Source organism: Pelecanus crispus, chromosome 10 (genome assembly GCF_030463565.1).
Source record: "Pelecanus crispus isolate bPelCri1 chromosome 10, bPelCri1.pri, whole genome shotgun sequence".
Classification (NCBI taxonomy): Eukaryota; Metazoa; Chordata; class Aves; order Pelecaniformes; family Pelecanidae; genus Pelecanus; species Pelecanus crispus.
The window spans coordinates 594,237-619,093 of NC_134652.1; the positions used below are offsets into that span (position 1 = coordinate 594,237).

Below are 24,857 nucleotides of genomic sequence, written 5' to 3' on the forward strand. Positions count from 1 at the left end.
GGGAATGTCTTGTAGGACAAGTCGAATCCGCTCTTCCCTCCCTCAGCAAGAAGGGAGGCTTCTCAGAAGTATCTTTTTCATGCCTAAGTGTTTGTAAAGAGCAATCAAATTACCTGTTCGTTTGCTTCTCCAAAGTCTCCAGAATGGTTCTGATCCTCTCTCCTCTGCAATCACTGGTATTTACTACCATGGAAATCTGCATCTTAGGATGAAGCTGGAAAAGAGCCCTGGATATCCCACTGGACCAATTCTGGTTATGCCACTTTAAGTGTCCTGTTTTGACAATACGTAGCTTCAAGAAAAAAAGGAAAGAATCAACTCACAAAGCACAGCCTTAATCCATATTTGTAAAGATATACAGAGTGGGAAAAAGTGGGGAGGAAGGCTAGAAGCAAAAAAAGGCAGGCATCAAGTTACTTCCAAATTGGTGGGATGAAGAAACAGACTTTGGCTGAATGAGGTTGTTTCCTGCCCAACAAAATTATATCACACCAAGCGTATCTCAAACACACAACGCTGTACCTAGCCACAAAGTTTTTATAGAGAGCTTTGTTTTGCAGAATTTCACTAAAGATTTCATCTGTTAAGATGCAGTATATCCCACAGATAGCTGCTAGCTCACTTCCCAGAGAGAAGGATTTCTCAGAATTTCAGCAGTCGCTGTGGCACAAAATAACCTTTGCAGAAAGTGTTAAAAAAAAAAAAAAAGCAGGCAAACAACAAGGAAAAAATCCACAACACAACACCACAAAAAAAACAAAAAACAAAAAACCCCAAACCCAAGCAACTTTCAATGTAAATCAGGAGCTGAGCAAAGTAACACATTCCTTTAGTGTTACCCACATGCCAACTTCACAAATGTAAAATAAAATAATGTACTCCTAGAAGGAAAGGGGAACTAGTAAAGCTTAATTTCCAGGGCTGGTGTTGTAACTCAAAAGGAACTCTCTAAGCCCGAGTGAAGAAGGACTTGTGTGAGAAAATACCCTAGAAGACAGTGCTTGCTGCGATGGCCGAGGACCGCGGGTCCTGCGGCCAGCAGCCTGCCCGTGCCAGGGCAAGCTGAACCTGGCAGGAGTCTCCCCTGGGAATACCAAGAAATCTCATTTTTTCCCCCTTCCTATCACTTCGAGTTAACAGCAACAGGACTTCAAAGCTTGCTCTAAGAAAATAGTATTTTAGTAACGTTCACTTATCTCCTCTCATAACCCGTATTTTCTTGAGCAGGAAAGGCACAAAACTGTGGCAGTAAATGTAACCCCTGGGCGTCCGCGGGGGGAGCAGCAGGAGGGGCTATCTGTGCGCTGAAGTTGGCTCTCCAGGGGTCTTTACCCCCTCACCCTCAGCAGGGGAGCAGAGCGCACGCCAGGAAGGCCCACCCTCTAGGACGCTAGTTCTATCACACCAGGGATCACCTGCACTGAAAACACTTTAATCACATTACACAAGCTCAGAGGAACAAAGTTCCATTTTAAGTGTTAGTAAACACTGCACCCTGTCACTTAAAATCCAACTTTCTGCTTAGTCTTTGCATCTCTGCTTTACCTAAAAGCGGCACATACACACCACCACACCCCCCCTTACAAAACGTGTGAAGTAGTGACTGCTAAAAAAGCTAGCTTGCTCCCGTATTTTTGTTAAATTATTATTACAACCTTGACCCAAAGACACATTGCATTCAATCTATGTATGTCCATGCACAACACTTGATGAACACAAGCAAAATACAATAAAAATATTGCACTACCAGTGCAAAACTTGGTGTATCAGTTCTTAAAAAGTTGCCCAAGAAGATGATTCAGGAAATAAATAAAAAAAATCCACTAACACTTGTAGGTAGCTGTTAACTGTAATCACAACATCTTTGCTTGAAGATCATCTGGAAATCCATGTTATTTGCAGTAACACCATGAAGTATATCCGAATGCAATACATCGTGAGAGAGGCTCACAAGGAGCGTGGGAAAGGAATGGCAGTCTTAAAAACACATGGCAAGTCCTTTACAACCAGTGACGCATTGCGACTATTTTCACAGACCACTTTCCAAGTAATTAATACACTTTGAGAAGAAAAAGTCTTATTTCAGTGAATATCTGAAAAAAAGCATATTAATCCCTAACACATAAAGGTCTTCTCAAAACCTTAAAGGATTTGCTAAGCATAATTGTTAATACTTTGCATGTCTGCTTTGATTATGTTTGACAAAGTTTCCGTATGGAAACTTACACTGTATTTCATGAAGAGCTTTAACTTTGTTTAAAATATCAATCCATCTAATTTAATAAATATTTGCAGATATAGGAAAACATCACCTTTGTGGGTTATCCTTATACAAAAGGGTGAGAGAATTCACACACACAACTTCACTCAAATGCTTCCTATTTCCTTCCTGAATAATACATACCTTCTTATTCTCCAACCCAATTCTGAGCCGTTTTTCTTCGAAAACAGCTATTTTTGTTTCACTGTTTGTATTTGTGGAAAATCCTGTTTTGTTTTACTCACCGAAAGGCTCGAGGGTTCACTGAAGCTACTTACATAGATAAAGGTTTTAGCTTATGAAATCTCTCATCAAAACAAAATTATTTGATAAACTAGTATTGGACATAATGGCCTCATGCTAATCAGTCAAGTTACCAAAAAAAAAAAAAAAAACCCCCAAAAAAACCCACCAACAAAACCCTGCCATCTTCCTATTCCAGACTTCCCTTGTACACGGTCACAGAGTTTCTGCGGTATTTAATGAAAACCACTAAATTATGCGAGAAATGGAAGCAACCATGTTAAGGCCAAAATTTAGGTTAATAATTTCAAATAATTTTCATGAAAGATTATCATTACAAGTTCATGTCTAGCATGTAAAACACCACCAAGCCATAGCGCTATCAGGAATCAGGCAAGTAAGCGCCTGGAACCACCTTTGGAGACCACCTAGCCTAAGCCCAGACCCACTCTGAAAACAAGCGCTGCTACAAGAGGCGCGGTGCCCAGCGCGGCACAGGCGCACGCAGGGCTGCCCCACGGTTCAGTCCAACGCTCCCTCCGCCCACAGTCAGGAAACCAACCGGGAACGGGGGCGAACGTGCACCTGCCTCCCGCCCGACCTCTGGGCACAGCCACGTATAGAATTATGAGAGTCGGTAGTTTGAAAACGCTGAAGACTGGGTTCAAAACACGATGAAAATACACAAATTGCAAAGCTAAGTGCACTTTAAACTTCTTGCTTACTAAATAAAAGGATGCGACAGAGTTCATCTTCCTCACTGACAGGAAGGACTGATGTCAGTATAAAGGAGATACGTATTGCTGCAACACACCGACTAATAAAAATCATTCTGGAGGAAGATAACCAACAGTGACTGCATTTGGGATTTGTAGCCAGGTTTAAAAACTAGCAGAGTATTAAAGTTGTTTTAAATAACGTCCTAAACCCAACCCATTTTCTTTTACAAATTAAAAAAAAGCCTATTTCCAGATATGCAAGTCCTAAACGTTGTCGAACTGGCAAAATTAGCAGTTAGTTGGTACAAATCCAGGTACGCGCATGTTTTCATTTCTGCTTTATCTCCAACGCTCCATGACGGAGCACAACGAACGCTGACAGAAACAACCAGTCCTGCAGAGACAGGGCTCCATGCAGCGTGCTCCGGCTCACGGGAACGGAGCTGCTCGCCAGAGTCTTCAGCAACTTTATTGTACGGCTGCTGTCGGGAATGAAGTCACTTTTCCATAATTGCTGGTAATGTCTACACTGAGTTTAAAAAAAAAAAAAAAAAAACAAAAACAAACAAAAAAGAACAGCAACATTACAAAGAAAAAAAAACAAAACCAAAAAAGAACAGCAACATTACAAAGAAAAAAAAAACAAAACCAAAAAAGAACAGCAACATTACAAAGAAAAAAAAAAAAACCAGTTCACAGATGGCAAGCAGTGCTTCTCATGGCTGGAGATTTAAGAAGGCCTTGCCAAATGGAGATGGCAGACATATTTCAAAAAATATTCAATTAAACAAAACAAGGTAGAACAGAAATAGCTCATTTCCTCTTTTTTTAAGGTTAAGTCTGATGCTGCCAATGTTTGTGAAGAACACTCAAATAAGTAAACAAGGTGCAGTGATAAATTCCAGCAAAAGCCCGAAGCACTATTAAATGAAAGCAAGCAATTTTTTTGCCCCCTGCCTGGGTTTCATGCTCTGCAATTTATCAGAGACAAGTAAATCTCTCCAAAATAAGGCAGTCTGGATAGAGGCCATTTCAGACAACCGTGCATTTCCATTTTTATCAGTATGCCCACGGAGCTGTTGAACTACTTTACAAATAACACAATACGTGGTGCCACTAACCAGGAACACCCACCACAGCCATGTTCACAGACCTGCAAGGAATACAGGCTTTTTAAGAACTGGTTCTCGCCATCCTTAACTTTCACACCCCAAACCAACCATACGCTGGATTTCAGACCACGCTGATCACTAGCCACGTTACTGAATTAGGGTCGAAGACGGGAGGTGCTACGTTGGAAGAGCGCACCGAACAGCACGGGAACTAACGGGGGGCTCGGCACTAGTGCAGGCGGTGGGCACTTCACTGGCGGTGCAGCTACTCACTGAAGTAGTCTCACTTGTATTCTCAGTTACATTATTTAAGTTAGGAAAAAGAGCAAAACTACAGAACAGGCTCTGTAAATACAAAACATGTCTTCCAAGCACTAGATACTACAGCTCTGCGAACTGAGCACACAGCAATTACTCACTTGCCAGGTGCACAGGAAATTTAAATGAGCTTTGTTAATGCCACATCTGTTGGCATTTGCTTTGCATTTTTCCACAAGGTAAAATGCTTGCTGTACTCCAGGTTCTGTATCAGGCACTGAATTTTAGGAAGGTTTTACAAGCACTCTGTTTTCCCATACTGAGACCTTGTCTTCTCAGTAGACACTATCACTTACTTGCATTTGTACTGCAAATAGAACTTGTCACTGGGTTCTCCAGGTGCCATGAGTTTAAATAATCACAAATAGCATACTTAGTTCAGTTGCTACTCCCATTTTAGACTTCTAAGTAGCTAGTAGATCTTACAATATACTTCAGAAATATTTATGCAACACAGCTTCAGAAGCATAGGCAATAATAAAAGGAGGAGAAAAGGTGCAAGACAGACAGAAGGGAGAGCACTGCTCCAAGAAAACACACTGCCATGAAGTCCGGGTTACCCTTTCAAACCCAGCTGAGGGTAAAAAGGACTGAAGAACTTTAGCATCTCTCTAGTAACACACATGAAATAAAGTTCACCTTGGCAGTATTCATCACCACCTGTTCACGTCACATTTTCTTGAAGTTCATTGTCAGGAGTCAGTCCCTTTCAAAATATTTAAAAAAGAAAAAAACCCAAAAACCAACAAACACTCCCCCCCCCATCACCACTACCACAAAAAAAACCCCAAAACCCACACAACCAACCAAGCTACCTTTCTAAACTCTGGAGATAAATCCCCAGCACCCTGCTCACTGATGTGCATGGTCAAGACACCATAGGAAAGATGAACTTCGGGTACCCAGTGCAGCCAGAGCATGTATGCAAAGCTGCCAGTGCAAGGCCGTAGCAAAAGGCAAGGCAGGACAAAAACTGGGTGTAAATTAAGGGAGCAGCACTGCTTTCAGGACTGTTTCTGCAGACCTCTTTCAGACCACTGCAGCACACGTCCACTGTCAGTCCCAGCACCACTCATACTGACAGGAACAGTAACCAAAAAAAAAGCTGCAATTCAGAGAGTTTTCTGAACTGAAAGGAAGTTCTGTAATATTTCATTGAAGCAGTGTTTCAATAGCTCTAATAATCGTCTTAAGATGTAACCAGAGTAGCCTCTCTAGCTATTTTTTTTTTTTATTACTTCGCATAGCCTACTTGGTTTATTTTTTTAAAGGCAAATTTGCCTGTAGGTCTCTTGGTTCAGTGATCAGAGGAAGATGTTACAGACTTACAAAACTTGGCCAAAGACAACACCAAAATAAAAAAAAGTAGACATACTTTTCCCCCCATATTCATTCAGCTTGCCTTCCAGCTTTGAAGGAAGTGAAGCAGCGTATGAACTTTCCAGGAAGAAGCAAAGGCCACATCTCTCTGAAAAGGCAAATCACTCCAGAGTACGTTGACCTGTGAGGAGACCTTTTATTCAAAGGTCTCAGTGCTCCAAATACAAGTACTCAAAATGGTATTTTCCCTCAGATACAGAACTGAACACTTTGGGAGGAATGCAGTTTCTACCACATCTTCTCAGAGACCTGATAACATCTATTTCCAAATGAATTAAAGAATGCCATTTGAATTCACAGTTTCTTAAATTATTTGGAAAAAGCACCCCTTTGGCTCCCGTGGTAAGTCACAGCTAGTGTTTAGGTAGATATGGAAAAGTCAGCTAAAGTATATCCCCTGATTTCAAATTTGTTTTTGATGAATCTACCTATTGTATTTTCACATTATGATTTACTTACTGCTCTAGAGAAAAATACTTGTATAAACCCACAGTTATTTAACAGAACTTAAGATTATACTTTAAAGTGATATACATCAGGTTGGGCACACAAATGAAAGGAATACATTGCTCTGAAACATCAGGCAAGTAGTACAGGAAGCCTGTGAACACCTCTAATCTATTAGCACTGACACCATAAACTTCCCATTCTTCAGTTTAAAATAAACTACTAAGGGGAAAATAACCATTTTAATCAAGGAAAAGCATGAAAAATGAAACAGAACACACAGAATAGCCTAATAAGCTGTCTGTATGAATGTCACATTTCAGAAACATTATTGGAAATTCCCACATTTAAAAAAAAACTTCAGATGTTTTCCCACTTCTTTATATACTCATTTAATGAGAACAATCAGCTATTCCCATTTTCTTAAAGCTTTTAAGTTCACAGATTTAATTAAGAGGTTTTGGAAGAAGTGCTGTGAAGACAAAGTAAGAACTTCAGTTCTGCCGAGATCTCTGGATAATGTCTTCACATTTTTCAACTAATTAAAATACCACTGAACCTTCTGAAAATCCAGAGCGGCTGGAGGCATTTCCCTCTAGGATGGCATCATGCAAGGAAGTGTCAGTATCTGTGTATTTCAAGCAAACATAGTTAAAGTGCTGTCTAACATATTTTCCAATTTTCAACAAAAGCTCTAAGGAACAGAGTTAAGCAATCCAAGTATTTACAGACTCTTCAGCAAAGCTAGCTTTTCACCAACACTAAAGGAAACTCACCATAGGTTTCTTCTTATATTTGGAAGAAAAAACAGCAACAATATTCCTTCCAAGTACGAGGCCATGTAGGATTAACTTTTAACTGTTTGAGGATTTGGATGTTTTGGGTTTGGTGTGGATTTTGTTTTGGTTTGGGGTTGGGTTTTTTGCAGGGGGGAGGTTGGGGCTTGGGTTTTTTTGTTGGTGTTGTTTTGGGCAGGGGGTGTGCGCTCTGTTTGTTTGTTTTAAACAAATGTCTCTTATCCAGGATGTTTGTTAAGATTTCCGTATTTGTGTGATATCCCAGTGAAACGGCTGTGATTCTAAATAGGAACACTGTCCATCCTCCTCTGCTCCAGTCTTTGTCCCTGCTTCTGGATCCTGTTGCAGGAGCTGAGCCTAAAAATCACAAGCTATTCCGATTAGAGCAGCCTTCCATGCATTTACGGTGCGTAGCACCATGGGGTCCCCCCATTGCTGCCGTCTTCAAGACACAGTCCTGCAGAGGCTTTCAGGATAAAACCATGCCTGTCAACCTCGAGCAGCAGGTAAGACGGACTCCTCCAACAAACAATTCACATAGCTGCAAAAACGCTTTCTCTTGGCAGGCTGTTGACCACTAAGGAAAAGCATGATGAGTTTTCCTAATGAAGATTTTGGGAACATCCCCTCCTATGAAACACCCACAAGCTTCAGAATCGCTTCTGAACTTTGAGACTACCCCTCTGCCTCCAGCACGTCCCACCCCGCAAACTTCACCGCCCCAGGTTCAGATGCGCAGCGAAGCACTCGCGGCTCCAGCCTCCGCTGCCCTCGCACAGCCGGGCTCGTGCGCCTGCTCGGGAACAGCCCGTTAGCGGAGAGGAACCAGAACAAGGCAGAGGCAAAGCAGAAGCCCCACAGAGTGACAGACTGGGAGCAGTGGAGCCCTACACGAACCCCCCAAAGCAGGGGAGGATCAGCCCCCCGCCCCCTGACGAGCCCCTCCCTTACACCTCTCCTCTCTGCACCACTTCACCCTGCTGCTGCTGCTGCACTGCAAAGCCCCTCACATGCACAGCAGCTGTTGCCTGCGAGAGCAGCAGACAGCCCCGCTCTCGAGGACCGCCGAAGGATTTTGCCTTCTCTCCCTCCTTCTGCCAGCAGCAGCCAGGAGACTTGCCAGGGGTGGCTGGGGGAGGGCTGTCAGAGGTTGCAAAATCTGCAGGAGAACAGCCAAGATTCAAGCACCAGGCTCGGAGAGAGAGCAGGGAGACGGAGAGGCAGCGCTGTAAATATCCGCAGCCTCAGGAGACTCCACCAGCCTCACCTTCCTCCGTCACCCAGAGCATCCTTGAAACCTGCCGCGTCTGCCCGCACTGTCCACAGCTCCCGTGGTACGACTTGCTCCCCAGGAAATGGCCTGCCGCCACGACAGCCTCGGCTCGCACCCGCTGCCCCCTCCCCACAGGGCTGCACCCCGCTCCCCAGCCTTCTGCGGCCCCGCTCCCCCAACAGCGCCTACGCCCAGCGCACACAGCAGCTCTCTGCACCAGGGGAAAAAAGGAGAGACACGGCACTGGGACACAGCTGCTAATTAGGTGACATCGTTAAGCCACACAGCAGTCAAATTGGAGATCAGGTGTGGAATTTTTCTCGGCAGAGGGAAGGGTCTGAACCTGCCCTGGTGCTGGAGGCGATGCCGGGTAGCCTCACCGCACCAGGCAAGCCCGGTCCTGCCGAGCACGGCAAGCAAGCTGAGCAAACCTCCGTCAGGCGCCGCTGCAGCTCGGGACTAACACCCCTGTACAGCCCGTCACAGAGCACACACGCTGTTTCTCAGAAGAGTTTTAAAATACTGGCAGAAGCTCCAATCTCTACACTCTGACTATGCCAGATGAATTACTGCAAATACGAATGGCAGGTCATCTTGCTTTACATTACCAGGTGATTGAACAAAAACGTACAACAGAAGAGGAATACTCTTTTTTTTTTTCTTTTTTGTACTACGACAACATCTCTTCCCAGTTCTCAGCTCAGTTCTTTGGACCGATCATGCTTTAAGTAACAGTTAGACTGCAAACACAGTAGTTGATAAAATAGAAACACCTAAGTGAAGCAGCTGTCCTGCTATCTAATCACTTCCCATTGTGCACCTTTGCTGTTCCATCATTTGGGGTAAATCCCGTATTCACCAGCTGCCAGTGAACCCTGCAGATCCACTACTGTCTCAGTCACCTGGAACTGTTTTCTGGCTCCTGTGCTTCTACCACCTTTCCAGTTCTGAAGTAATCAGGAACAGCATATTTATTCACTACTGAAATGTCAACAGAAAAGCAAACAAACAAAAAACAATCAGAGCTGAAAGTCTGACTTAGAGACTTCAATTTCAGCACGCTAATAAAGCATATGAGAAAGCTTTCCAAAAATTTAGAGAAACTTCGTAAGCTGACAGACAATGTGCATGTTTTTCCTCAAGTTTTCAGGAAGGCAGGACAGCCTTTGTTTTCAAACGCACATGTTCCAGCTCCTGGACCACAGTCACTCTGCAAAGCATTTGGAAATGGTCTACACCCATAACAGACAAGCAGATAAAAAGGGAATGAGGATTTGCCACTAAAAGATTAACTGAGAAGTAGGCAGTCGTCTTCTGCAAGTGCTGGAAAGCAACAGAAAACAGCATCAGCAACAACAACAACAAAAAAAAACAAGGAAAAAAAAATGTCTAATGTCTGGCTGCATAGAGTCACAGGTTGGTTGAGGCTGGAAGGGGCCTCTGGAGGTCCTCTGGTCCAACCCCCTGCCTGAGCAAGGTGGCCCAGTCGGCTGCCCAGGACCACAGACACAGCTTTTGAGCACCTCCAAGGATGAAGGCTCCACAACCTCTCTGGGAGACCCGTGCCAGTGCTCAGCCACCCCTGCAGCAGCAATGCGTTTCCTTATGTACCCTCCTTGCATTGTTCTGAACACAAAGCAAACATTTTATCTGTTTAATATGGGTTTTCATCATACAACACTGAATATTCTCATACAAATGAAAAGCCAGTTAGTTTGGCAAATGTTCATTAATTCAAGCAACACAAGCAAGCAAGCAAATCTTGCACCAAAATTCCACCTACTTAGTCGAGGATATATCCCTTCACCTGGTTTACACAGCTCTGCCTTCACAGATCCTGGCATAAAATGTATTTTCCACACACTCACTTCAGTAAGACTATAATGGCATTGATAGCCTATAAGAACAAGTAGATCCACATGGCATCAGTTCCTTTCCCACTTTTTCCTAAATGATATTAAAGATCTTTGTTGAGATAAGTAAAAGGTGCACAGTGGTCATAAATCACAAATACTTTAATATTTAGTAAGGATAGCTGAAGGGAAAAGGCTTTGCTTCCTTTTTGCTAAAAATTGCTATCCCACAAGACAAATGAGAGTTTGCTTCACAGTCTTGCAAGCAGCCAAGCCTGGATAAGGTCTGTCCTTCCAGCCCAGAAAAACAACATTGCCAGCTCATGAAAACAAACTTCTTTAGCAGAAGATTTTTGCGTCACGTCCAGTTCTCTGAAGCGAGTGGGTTGGTCCTATCGTGCTGTTCCACCCAGCTCTTGACTCCTTCATGTGCCTGGCAACATTTGAGGTTAAAAATAAATTAAAAAATACAGAGTCCTTCCATTTCTTCCTCCAATAAAAAGTGTGATAGGAATTCTAGACCAACACTTTCACTTTGAACAGCTGTTTTTAAAAAACACTTTGAATGGTGAGGTCAGGGACACAAACAGCCAAAGCTTTTGTCAAAAGGAACCTTCTTTGTGCAAATCTGCTGCAGTAATGGATCCAGTGACAGCTGTCTGTCCAAGATTACACATAAAGTCTCTACTGCCCAGTGAGTCCAAGAAAAGCAGGAATTCTGTCCCTGAACAAACAAGAATTCTGAAATAATTAAAATATAGCTGATGCTGGCTGATGGTACTTAATGAATACAGAATTCCTTCAAGTGATTTTTGAACAATTTCTTTTAATGTTTGGTTGACATGTAAATAAACACTGCCAAAGAGAGTTCAGCATACATTTCGGAGATGTTCCTATGGGAAAAGTAGTTTTGCTTTTCCCCACTGGGATTGGTAAAGCCTCTAAAATTAGAGAGTTTGCCACACCAGAAAAACAAAAAACTTCAACACAAGGTCCCATGGGATCACTTAAAAGGCTTTAACGAAAGAATTCAGAATTACGTCCTGCTCACAAAGCCTGCCTGCTGCTCACTGCTCATCTACTGCAGAGCTAGGAGTGCTAACAGCATGGTGCGTAGTCGCTCTGAAGAGCCCAGCCATTAATATGCAGTGGCTTGCCGATACATTCAAGGGCAATAAAAAAAAAAAAATCTCTTTTCAAGAATGCAATGGAAACTGGAGAACGAAGAGAGAACAAGTAGAGGCAGCTCCACCTTGTGCACAGTACAACAAACGAGTTTTGGATACGGTGTGTTCCCATGGTAGTTAATGCCTGCCATCGGCCGCTCCTTCCGCGGTGTGCTAGCGAAGCCTTCTAATGAGATCTGAACTTTCTAGAGAAAGGTGATGTTACTTAACATCCTGCAAGCAGTCTTTGCAAGCCTTACCAAAGTGCAGACTGAGACAGAGCATCTTTCCCTGCTTACTCCCGTAAGTAAAGACGGACTTTTAAAGTCTATCTAAAGAGCTCGTCAGCCATTTGAGCCTGCATAAGGCCAAAGGAACCCCTCTCTAAGCAGGAGGCTCATAGAGCTCGTATTAACCAAGCCTTTGTTTAGCCAGGAACTTCTCCAGCAATAAAATGTGGTGCATGCCCATACAAGCTGTGTCTAAGTCAGTACACCGTGCTTCTCTGCCTTCCTCAAACTGAAGGGGAAAGAATGAGCCACCACCCCGGGTCTCGCCCATGGCCTGCGCTGTCCGGTCACCCCTGGCAGAGCTTGCCGCTCGCCTTGGGCACGCAGCCCTTGAAGAGGGAAACATCGCGCAGCCTGCTCCGGCTGAGGAGCTGCTCTCACCTGCTTGCACACCATCGCGGCTGTCCACCTTACCAGCTTCAATTTCATAACCCTCATAGCATCCTTCCAAAATCCTCCAGTTTTCAGAGGGAGAACCCGGCGGCTGTGTGCACAGCCTGTCACGAGCACAGGAATGCTTTCGGTGGGAGTTTGAGGTGCAGTCGTCTGGGGGATCTGGTGCCGCTCGCCTGGTGTTGCCCAGGATGTTTGTGGCTGCATGCAAACCGCACCCTGATTTCCATAGCCTAGACCAGCGTTCCACCATCAAACCACCCTGCCTCCTGAAAATGACTGGAAAACACCTTTTGCCCTGAAGCAGGTTTTTTTTTTCTCCAGTTTGTTTTGAGGGACGGCCAGTCCTGGGCAGCTGGTGCACTGCTTCTCCACGATTCAGGCATGTGGTCCCTCTTTGAACTGTGTCAGTCGCTGGTGTCCCCATACAGCGATCTGCAGCTTTGAGTGCTGCACGCTACTGCTCTCTTGGTTCCAAACCTGTGCTGAATTTAACATCATGTATTGTGTGCTGTAAAGAAAAACACCCAACCAACCTTGTTTCAGTGCCATTCAGTATACTCTACTCCTACACCCCTGAAAAGAGAAGTGCATGGCTCCTGTATGTGCATCAGCACACCATTACAAGTTCACATTTTGTAACTCTGGCTCTCTGAAGACTGAACAAACGTGGATTCCTCCCAGTGACTAAATGCCATGCTGCTAGCACTCCTAGAGCTGTCGATGAACAGCAAGCAGCAGACGGGCTTTGAAAACAATAGGCAACTCCAGATCCTTTTTTTAAACTCTTTACAAACAGGCTCCCACAGGGTGGCTGCGCCTCGGATGAGCGCCCTGTTTGGTTCTGCAGGGAAGGAAAACACCGGACGACCCCCCTTGCTGGCGTGCAGTGCTCCCCACCCACACGGATGCTCCTCCTCCGCTCACCTTGCCGCTGTGTGCCCTGGCCACCATCAGCGACCACCTCCTGGCCAACACCAGGCCTGCCTCCATCTTCCCGAGAGAGGGGGGCGAGGCCAGCCCCCTGCCCCAGGGCTTTCGCCCCTCGATGCCTCAGAGGGGACAGGCCCGCTGGGCCCCGCAGACGGCCCGGACCCCTGCGCAGGTCGCTGGCACACGACCGAGGGGGCCGAGGCCTCGGGAGCAGCCGGGGGGACTGGACCAGCGAAGCCGCTCCTGGCTCCCGCGGGATGGGGCAGGAGAGGGCGAGCGAGACGGGGCCCAGAGGCAGCGAGCCCAGGCACTCGCCCCCGGCCGGGGGTCCCGCACGCCCAAGGTCGGGCAGGGGGCTTGTTTTGTAGAGGCGCAGCCCCCCTGAAGCGTGCTGTGCCGAGGCTGCCGATGGCGGACAGCCAGCCTGCTGGCTGCGGCCTCAAGCGTGGACACGAGAAGCGGGCAAATACCAACACACGCGTTTGCCTCAGAGATGAGAGCATGTGCGCCTAAGAGATCAGACTTCTCCTTCTTGAGCGACACCTCGCTCCTGAAGCTCAGGTTCACCAGAAACCTCCGCCAGCCCGCTGAGCTCTCCCTTGCTGCCCAGCCCCACCACGAGCCCCAGCCCCTCCAGGCACCGCGGGCAGACGGCAGACCTGTACATCTCACCGTATCCTCCTCTGGCTGCCCCTTCTCATCGCCTTTTTTCAGCTCATGGGGTTTTTCTATCCCTGCTACCATTTCATATCACACTAAAGCCTTTCCTTAAAAGAGTTTCTGACTGCAGACTGCATTAGAAAACTGAGATGAAACCAGGGAAAACTGAGGAGACGGAAACGGTAGGGAGAGCAGGCATTTAAAAACCATCTGTTTGGCCAGGAACATAGGCGGGATAGCTTTTCATTGATTTGGGAAAAGGCGCAGGAAAAGACCATTAGATGTTTTACTGAGGACAAACCAAAACCTGAAGTGAAAATCCTTCCAGTCACAAACCACCATGTAAAATGAAAGATCTTCCCTTCGCAACTCTGCATTTGCAATTGCACCCCTCGGCTGTCAGCAGCATCTCCAATTACAGCACACAGGCCTCAAGCAGAGCAGATAAACACCTAGGTATCAGTAACACTCATAGCACCTAAGAGCTGTTTGAACCAGCACGTAAGCTACCTATACCACGAGAGAAAACTTGCAGTGTTGTCATGGGTTTTTAAATTACTTTTCTTAGCTCTCATTTTCTGCTTTCAAGGATATTACCTGTTAATGCTGACTGACTCATGAAGACAAGTGTTTAACAACTTGAAGACATTAATGAAAACAATCAATTGTATCTGACTTCAAAATACCGTATAAAAAGCAATGATCACTTTTGTTTACTGTCAATAAATGCTTTAACCTTAGTATCTTTTCCAGTAACATATTAAAAATGAAAGTGATTAAATAGTACATGAAAAAAAATCATGTGTGAATAATGAAAATAGTGCTAAAAGTCTTGAATAACTACTATACACCATTGGAAAAAAGGCAGTAAAAGAAACGTTTTATATTTAATACTCACTCTTCCCCAGCCTGATGACCATTGTGCTTAATCTGACCTTTTCCACAACATAAAATATTTCCCTGGAACTTTCATCAGGGGAAGACTCCTTGCCACTTCAGTAATAAAGATGCAAAAAGGATGCTAAATGACTCTGTGATAGGCCATTCAAGCACTCACCAAAGGCAGAAAGTCCTGTTTTTCTGTGACCACTTCCTATTCTCTACCACGAGAGTAGAAAAAAGATGGTTAGAAAAATATCAAATGAAGTATTAGACTATGCTAATGTAGATATATTTTGAGAACTTCCGCACACTAAAAGCATAGGACTGGCTTGCAGTCAGACCTGCCTGCCTGACTTCTTCCTTTTTTTCAAATTAAGGTAGGAGTTTAGTGGCAGAGGACAAGGCAAAGCTGTGACCAAAGTGGCTGGTCTTCTGGGTGGGGGTGGAGAGGAGACAACTTCCAGAGCACATACTTAAAGGCAGTCTGTCTCCCAAGTTAGTTCAGTCATTCTCACCTGGACGCCAAGGAATGGTCTGTTGGTCTGCCCTGGTGGAGAAGAAACTTTGAGTTTAGCCCCGTGGAATCGCCTCTTCGACAGAGAGCAAGATGCTTGTTGCATTAAGGGCAGCGCAACGACATTTGAAGCTCAAGATAAAGCTCCACGTGGAACAGTTTTTGAACACCGAGGGAGTTACTTCACTGGAAGCACGTTGTCCCGGCCGTCTTTAACAGGCTCGTTACCCAGCACGCCCGCGGGGCCCCGAAGACACGCGTTCGTAAATCAGATCCCTCCATTCGCGTTCAATCCCTGCGGCAGCTGAACAGCTCCTGCTTCACGGGGCCATGAACAGTCTGTTCAGGGTAACCAAACTCGCCTTCTTGATGGCTTTTGAGGCACACGCAAAACTGCAAATGAAAAGGCTGCTTTTCTCAGCGACATCCTCACTTTAAATAATAAATGAGGAAAAAGGGGAGAGCTTTCAGGAGGAGGTAAGCATACACAGTCCAAGAAAGGGAAAGCAAGCATTTGAGATAAAAAGAGGAAATATTTGCAGGGGGTGGAAGATATAAACAGTATGATGAAATAAATAACAGAAAAGGGAAAAAGAGAAGTAGTAAACAACAGATTGGCCTTTTAGAAAGATCATTAAATCTGGGGGCTTGACTGGTATTCTATGCGCAACTCCCCGTGAAGTCAAATTCTGTGGTGAGAAAATTTATGATGAGAACTTTGAAACAGCAACAAAACCTTTAAAATTTGACCCTTGTGAGAGTGCTCATACAAGCTAATAAACTAACAGATTCATGTGTAAAGCATTCTTGCTGTGGCATCCTACGCCTATCGCGTAGTTTCATATTCAAATATTCTGGGAATTAAATCCTCTTAAACCATCACACTGATACACTGGCAATTTCTGGGCTTACTCTACCTGCCATAAAACATCAACAGAAAACTATAATTATATAATGCCACTATTACTTCCTCATGTAAGCATGTGCTCATGCTGTTAACGATAATGCTTAATCAACAGAAGGAAGATGGTCTACAAGATAGTGTTCTGAGTTTCCTCCTTAAGGGAGGCTAAACACTGTATAAGCTCCTAATTAAAATTCTTTTGCTCAGAGAATTGTAAAAGTAGCTGCTAAAAAGAAAATTTGGTATTTTTTGTTAAAGAAGAAAGTGATTTTTTTTTTTAAGCATACAACTACATCTTGGAGGAAAACCCCCACCCTCTGTGTTGCCTGTCCTATTACTACTCCAATCGCCTCCAGCAAATTAGAAAAAGAACTTTTAAATTTTACAACTATGTGGATGCACAGTAACGTGTCACTGCTTTACTGCATAACTGCTTCGGGTCTTGATCCTCATTTATACCTAAAGGGGAACATGCTCTGCAACTCGCTCTCAGCTGTCGCCGCTCACTGTGCCTTACGGGGGGAAGTCGGGCTGGCTGGAGCAGGACCTGTGCAGTCACCGCACAAGCCCACGGGGGAAGCGTCCCTGGACCACCGCACAGAGCCGGGCACAGGGATGCTCCCGAGTGGGTGCACTGGTTGCGGATAACCCCAACAGCACATGCTGCCGCGCCATCCTTAGCCCAAGCTCGGGATCCCAAGAGCTGAATTACTTGGGAAGCTGACACCTAGGAAGCTATAAATCAGCACGAGTATTTAGATCTTCTTCAAGCAGGCTGTGAAGGATTTAAGACAGACCTTGTCAAAACCTCCTGCTTGTGAGCGCATCACTCTCTCCGTACATACCTGACACTGTCACCTGCCCAAAGACTAAATGAAGAAAGAGCTACAAACCGGCGGAATCCTCCCCCCCGCTACCCTACAGTTTTTTCAAAGCACAGACATCAACAGTTGCAGGTTATCCCTGGACACCTGGAAGAAGCAGGTCAGTGACAAAGACCAGCACGGGCATTACCGCTGGTGCAGCTCCATCGTGCTGCCTAAGCCACTTCAGCTGTCCACGTGCACGTCCCAAGCTCATCCCCAGGTGCAGGAGTGAAAGAAAACAAGAGGGGGTGAAGGAGTTTCCAACCAAAACACCTTTTTACAGCAGCAGATGAAGAACTGCACAGGAAGCGAGGGCTATTCAGCACCCAGACACCACCACACTGGGCCACCACTCAGCTTTGTTGGGTGGCACATCTGGGCCAGCAGCTGTATCCTGCTGGTCACGTGCTACCAACAATTCCATCAACTCCATTCTCAAGATATAACAGATCCCTCTCCCCCCCGCCCCCAAATGCATAAGCACCGCGAACAAAACAGTTTTCTCCTCCCCATCATTTCCACATAGCTCAAGAAGTTTTAGGTAGTACCAAATTCTGGTTTACCTCAGAATTTCACCTCCTGCAAAGGGGGTTTAGAAATGAGTAAAACAAGAAAGAGCCTCCAAAAAAACAGCATGAGGTCAGCAGAAACTGCAAGAAAAACGTTGATTTGAGATTCTGCCATAGAAAACCAACCAAAAAGAAGGCAGCAACAATGTTTAAGAAATTACCAGTGGCACTCTCACTACAAAGAATTAAAATCAGAAAGAAGATAGCAAAACAACCAGAAAACAGAAAGTGAGGAGTGCAGAAATAGATAAAGAGAAATTACAGATTACTTTAATTTTTAGATTCCCATAATAGAGAACACTCAAGAATACTTTTTCATTTGCCTTCGACGTTATCGCCCAGGAGCACGCACTCCTAAAATGGAAGTCCCCCGTTACGAGCACGCAATTTCACAGCATCACAGAAAGCAAGGCAATAAACAAGCCCGGTTTGGGGGCAGTGCCCTCGGGAGCCAGCCAGAGCTGCCAAGCGCCAGGCTCGGCCCGGGAAGCCACCCAGGAGGGCTTTCGGGCCCGCCGCGGCCAGCGCTCCTTCTCCAACTGCCAGCAAGCTCTGGGGAGCGCAGCAAGAGCAGCCGATCGCTCCAGAGCACACGAACCCGCGGCAGAGCCAGACCAGGGCCCTCGCCTGCCTGCCTCTGCCCCTCTTCCTCCAGCTCCCCAACTTCTGTTCCTGCCGGCCACGTGGCCAGAAACAAGCGTTAGCGTGCCCCTGCCTCCCGGCAAGGTGCCCGCAGCCACCGGCGGCCCCGCTGCACCTGGCAGAAAGACTCCCCGTGCCTTCAGGGTCGCACAGAAACGTTGCCTTTATCTGGGCACATGCCTCCAGTTTTCTCTTCCACTCCAGGTAACATCAACGCAGCCTGGCAGTAAGGATGGAAGAAGTGTTTCTCAGCAGTGAAATAATGTTGTTTTTTTTTTTTTTAAAAACAAATCGCAATGAATCAAACGTTATCTTTCACTCAATCTAGTAGCTATGATTTGAAGAGGATGCTTTGACTTGCAACATGCTAGTCTTAATACTTATTTAGAAATCAAAACGTAATCAATACATTTCCCACCCTACCACATTTGAAATAGTCCACAAAATTCAAATAATTATTTGGGGAAGGGAGAAAGAGGAAAAAAAAAACCCCAACCAACCAAAGAAACCCAAAGCCCCAAACCCCCTTATTGTCATCACCTAATACCAGCTAAATCCACAGATATCTAATACCAAAATAAAACTACACCCACTGTTTCAGCATTGGAAGATTAAGATCAGGTGTGATAATGAGACATCCGCACTGTGATCACCACCCATTAGAAGAGCAGGCTGTTTTTAAAAATTATTATGGGAAGTATTTCTACTTCAAACTCAATTAACAGACTTTGAGTCTTAACAGAAGTAAAGGATATTCCAGGTTCATACTCAGAATTAAAGCAATAAGCGTACATATACTACTACTACTACAAACAGGACTCTGAACAAGAAATTCCACCCCTGCCCTCTGTGTACTGTATGAGAAAGAGAGACTTTCACCCAAATCCCGAGCAGGTTAAGGCCACTGGGGAATGTGAAAGCTTACTGCCCTATCTCGGCACTGTCATCTGAAGGCTAGCATTGTGTATAGTCAAAAAAACCCCAGGCAGGGCAGTCATGCTGTCAGTCATCTAAGGATGTTGAGTGTCAGTACCCTAGCACCACGCAGCAATTCCCTAACATACTTTCGCCCCTCCTTCTTTTCTAAACTAATAAAATTACATGTTCTGTTTAGCTTTCACCTTTCTTGTCACTTCTATTCTGGCTTAAGTTTGTCCTGGGAATTTAACAACTGCATCGACCTCCCATTAGAGAAGAGCTACGCACATTCAGCAGTACGAAGACAGAAGGAAACATTTTCAGAAGTACCTATCTGACTTTGGCTCATATCTTCCAATTTCAAAGGAAATGGGAACAAACTATTTTCCGACCCAAGCAGAAATGCTGGAACTTGCATGGCCAAGTCTGCTGGGCGTATTGGAAATCTTGACCCTAAAGATCTATGCTAGAGGTTTAAACAACGTGTATTGTTAAAGTCACCTAAAACCGTAGCAGAGTAAGACACAGTTTTCAAGTGTGAGCACTGAAGTGTTTCTTCCATAGGTGTGACTGCACCCAGCTAAACATGCAGCAAACGGTAACAAAACTTCTGAGACAACAACAAAAATTGAACTGCAAAGATCTGCACCTGCCTCCATCCCGCAGAAACAACCGCAGCTCCTTTGCTGCACTGACTGAAACATGCGGTAAGGGAAGCTTCTCCATCCCATGCAGTCCCAGAGCCTCTCCGAGACATCTGCCAGACAGGAGGGATGGCGGCAGGGGCAGGAAGGCTGCCTGCATTCGCTGCAGACAGGCTTGGGGACCTGCCCGAGCTAAGGACAGGCATGCCTCCCGCCACTCCTGCCCGTGCATCTGCAGCCCAGCCCGCTCTGCTCGCCGGCCGGCAACACGCCGCACTCGCTGGGGCACTCGATCGCTTGACACGAACCGCTCCCAGCCCTGCCCACACCCTCCTGAGCAGAGTCCCGCAGAAGTTGACGGGACCGCTCGTGAGCCCGAGGGTGTCCTCAGAGGAGTTTTCCACACGTCGGCTCGAGGCGTGTCGTCGCAGATGTCAGTACAAGTTTCCCGGGCACGCACATGCAGCCCTCGGAAGGGCGAGCTCACGCCGCCGGCAGCTCTCATGGGCCCCCACGGCAGCTGCTCGCACCTGGCTCCCAGGTTTTTGTCACAAGGAAAAACCAAACAGCAGTAAGCCGTTTAAAAGTAACTGAAGAGAATGAAAAGGACACACCAGATAGGAAAAAAAGACTGCAATTAAAGTAACTAAAATCCTACACCGTAAAAGCAGCGAAGCACCAGGCAGACTGATTTTGTGGCCACTACAGCCATGGGCTCATTGAAGGGTAAATGGGAAACTTTGTCACTGCAGATGGAGGAAGCAAAGAAAGAAAGGGTACTGGGGAGGGGGAGGCTCGTATTGTAGAATGGGTGGGGTTGGAGGGGACCTTCAGAGATCATCTAGTTCAGCCCCCCTGCCACGGGCAGGGGCATCAGAGGAGGGGAAAAAAAGCGTGACCCACAGGTAACCTGAAGTCCATCTTCGGTTGTTAGCAAGAGTACACTGTGATAAAAAACAGGAAATGTTTATACAGCAAGACAAATATTAAATGCTTAAGTAAACACCAATGTACCAAAAATCATACGCATTCATATTCATGAGATGCACATGTTCATGAAACTTGGAAGAATATTTGTAGATCTAATACTGCATTAACATTTTTAATGAAGCAGCAAAACTACTCGAGGAATGAAACAAACCCAGCACAGTCCCTCTTCGCTGCTAACATGTTTATTTATGAGCTCCCAGGTCAGCATTGCAACAGGTTATTAGTGGACATGGATGGCTGGCAGGAGCGAAGCAGTATGTTATCATAACTTGCTTCTGGCAACCCGAGAGCAAAAAAAAGCACAATTTTCTCCTCTTTGCAAAAGCATAGCCAGGTCAGCAGTACCAGTGATCTAGAAAAGACTATCCCACTCAGATGAACCTGTCTACCAAAGATATTTTGAATTGTTCTTGTATAAAATACCGGTCTCAACTAAAGAGCATTTGCACACACAGCATGCGCCAGCCAAGTAAACAGTACTCACACAAAACACATCTAAAGTGCAAATCACGCTGTTGCCACACAGTAATGTTCAGGCTACTTTACACAAATTGGAGAAAGGTTCATAGCAGAGCCAACATGCGAGGGTTCGCTGGTGTGGAAAGTGGGAGCAGAACTCCCACCCGTGCGGGGCAGGAGCTCCAGCAGCTGGCCCGTCTCACCAGACCCCCCCCGGACCCCGCCTCCCGCAGCGGCCTTTACGCGGGGGCACCTGCCCCGGAGAAGCCCACCGGAGCCCCGGCGTAGGAACGCTTCCCAGAGGGACCCTGCCCCGCCGCGAGTCCGATCCCCAGAGCAGGAGGAGGGACCGCGTTGGCGCGGGACACGCGGACCGACCGCCCCGACTGCTCGGGCGTTCTGCGCTGTGCTCTGGAAATGCGTACCGCTGCAGCACGCTGAGGTCCAGCAGGACTTGACTAAACGTGTAGTGCTTAATTAAGATGTGTATCACCAACCAAAATTTGAAGTGAGAAATGGGAAAAATGGGCTAAAGGAACTGGAAGTGGTTTTCCAGCCCAGCATAGGTGAAGTCTCTCAAAGCAGGAGTCCTTCATAACTGAAATCACTTCAGCTCATAGCAGAGAAACTTTCTCAACTAAATAGGAAGAGCCCAACAAGCGGAAACAGCCACTGACAGCTCCGACGTGTACCTCAAAAGCCGAGTCCACAAACCGAGCTAATGTCATCTTTATTGCGCCCACATTTCACCAACATTACTCCAGAAACCTGACTGGGCAGTCACCAGCCCCAACTCCAACAGCAGCAAACCAGACGCATAATCACGAAAGTTCAGACCAGTCTTTCCATTCCCCACCCCGCAGTGGAACATATCCAAATAAGCCGGGTTTTGCTGGTGTAGAAAACTAATTTTTCATCACAAGGGAGTCACTGGCTAGAGCAGAAGCGTTCTCCTCTTTGGTCATGCCAAATGATAAACAACAGATACGCTTCACCTTCTCCAGGAACGCCAGTGAGTCTCGAATACTAACTAGGAACAACCAGGAAACCGTTTAGTCTGACAGCACAGGATTTCTTCAGCGACAGTGCTCCAAAGCGGCCGCTCTTACCCCTCTCCGCTGAAAGAGAAGGCAGGAGAGCACTTTGAACCGCAGCACTCGGCACGGGAGATAGCGGGCTCAGGTCAGACAGAGGCATCGTCTTTGGGCTCTGGCAACGGCAACGTGAACACACGGCAGTAATTACCTACAGAAGTCCTACTGCACACCACATGGCTTTGCTCACAAATAGATACTGCACAAGCCTGAGGCCATAATCGGGAAAATTATTATGGAATGGGTATTTTCACAGTGTTCAGTTAATATGAATTGACACATTTAAGTGTAAAAATAACTGCGGGGATAATTTGTCAAAGTTTACTGACCTTGGTGAAAACACTAATTGCGTCCTTTGACTACACATGTATCAATCACAGCGTGTATTTCAGGTCAGCCTTCAAGATGATGAAAGAACAAAGCAAACTTTCAAGATTGGGGGGGGAGCGCAAAAAACCACGCAGCTGCTTACCGTAGCGCACTTAGTGATTTGCGCATAGGGCTGGCACACGAAGCAAAGCCGGTCCTAACGCGCACGGCAAGAGCAGCACGCAGCAAAGCCTGGACCCAGTGCCCTGCTAGGCACAGGCTGCAAACGCCTACAAACGCTCCCTTCGCCGTGCGCACACGCCACTCTGCTCAGCTCCACGAGTGCTTCGCCACTGGCTTCAGCGGCTCCAGACTTCACCCAGGGCACAGCCCAGGAGATCGGGAAGCCCGGCTGCTATTCCAGATACTTGTAAATACCTGCCTTAACGCACACAAGTTTACAAGAAAGCATTCTGCTCTTTGCTTAACTGCCGGCCATATCAACTGTTGCTCTCGTCTTCTCTGCGGCGATGAGAGATGTTCCAAACCTTCGTCTGAATATACTACGCTAAACACGAGTTTTGTTTTCGTGCCACAGCGTGCAAAGCATCTCAGGGGGAAAGCCTGGGGGCCAGCCGAGCCACAGCCTTTGCGGAAGGCTACGGAAGGACCCCCCCCGGCAGAGCCCCCCCGCGAACGGGGGCACCCCCAGTCCCCCCTCCCTGCCCTTTCCGGAGCCCCCACAGCTGGAGGGGCCGGGCCGCCGCTGCGGCACAGCCGCGGTCCGAACCGGTAACACGGCGGGGAAGGAGGCAGGCTCGCCGGGCGGGGCGTTCCCCGGGAGGGCGCTTCGCCGCCGCCGCCTGTCCCGGCCCCGGGCTTCCAGGGCCGGCAGAGCCCCCCGGCCCCGGGCGCAGCGGCCGGCCGGCGGCGGACGGGCGGGACGGCTGCCGGGGACCCCCGCCCCGCGGCGGGCAGCGCCGCCCGCCGGCACCCGAGGCCGGCCGGGACCGGGACGGGGCGGCAGGCGCGGGCGGGGGGGCGGCGCGGCGGCGGCGCTAGGACCGGCGCGGGGCGGCGGCCCGGGAGGCGGCGCTGCCCGGCGGAGACCCCGGCCCCAGCCCCCCCCCGGCGGGCGCGCGCGGCCGCGGTACTTACGTCGTCAAAGAGGGACCCGACGTTGGCCGTCACCAGGAGCACCCCGGCGCCGGCCGCGGCCCCCTTCACCGCCATGGCGCCGGCGGCGGGCGGGCGGAAGCGCGGAGCGCGGCCGGCAGCGGCGGCGCTGCGGGGAGCTGCGGCGAGCGGGGCGCCGGGCCCGCCCCGGCAGCGCGGGCGGGCGGGCGGGGGCGCGGGGGGGCGCGGCGCGGAGCTCCCGGCGCGGGCAGCCCGCGGACATGCGGGCCAGGCGGGCCGGCCGCCCTGCGGCTGCTGCGGGGCCCGCGGCGCTCAGCGCTCGCCCGCCGCCGCCGCCGCGCTGCTGCCGGGACGGCTCCCGCCGGAGGAGGCTGGCGCCGGGCCGCGGCGCATGGCAGGGCGGCGGGACGGGACGCGGCGGGACGGGACGGGGCGGGGCGGGGCGGCGGGGCTGGGCGCTGCGCGGACCGCGCCGCTGCCGGTGCTGCTGCTGGTGCTGCTGCTGGTGCTGCTGGCGGTGCTGCCGCCGCTCCCGGCTCTGGCGGCGCGGCGGGCGGGCCGGGCTAGGGCTCTGCGCCCGTGACGTCACAGCGGCCCGCGCGGCTCTTTAAAAGGGCAACGGCACGGCGGGCGGCAGCGCGGCCCCGCGGGGGGGCCGGGGCGGGGCTCACCTGTGCCGGGGGGCGCGGCCCGGCCGAGCCCCGCCCGCGGCTGCGGGCCGAGGGGTGCCCCGGCGGGGCGGGGGCCGTGGCCGTGGCGCCCGGCGGCAGCGGGTCCCGGGGTGGCGGCGGCTGCGGGGCGGCTCCGCCGGGGCCTCCCCGGGAAGCGGCCGCCGGCCCTGGCGCTGCGAGCCGCGGGGCCGCGCCTCGGCCAGCCCGAAAGCGGCTCGGGTCGGGCCCCGGGTGCCTGCACCACGAAACCGCCCCGGTGCAGCGCGGCGAGCTGCCCCGTCCCGCCGCGCGTGCTGAACGGCTTTGGCAAAGGCGCGTGGCCGCCTCCGGAGCGGAAAACCCGCAGCGCTGCAATAAAGCTCTGCCGTGAAGAACGCAAGATAAGATAGTAACGCTGGGCAAACTCCTGCTTGC

General features: G+C 48.5%; 1 protein-coding gene across 1 annotated transcript in view; it reads right to left on the minus strand.

The window, feature by feature from the left end:
- The window catches only part of LOC104028907 (inositol polyphosphate-5-phosphatase A), a 263,385-nt gene extending 239,517 nt beyond the window's left edge, over positions 1 to 23,868 (minus strand). Inside the window, exon 1 of the mRNA XM_075717613.1 lies at positions 23,794 to 23,868. Within this exon, the coding sequence (XP_075573728.1) occupies positions 23,794 to 23,868 (75 nt within the window). The remainder of the gene's footprint in view (positions 1 to 23,793) is intronic.
- Between the last annotated feature and the right edge of the window lie 989 nt (positions 23,869 to 24,857).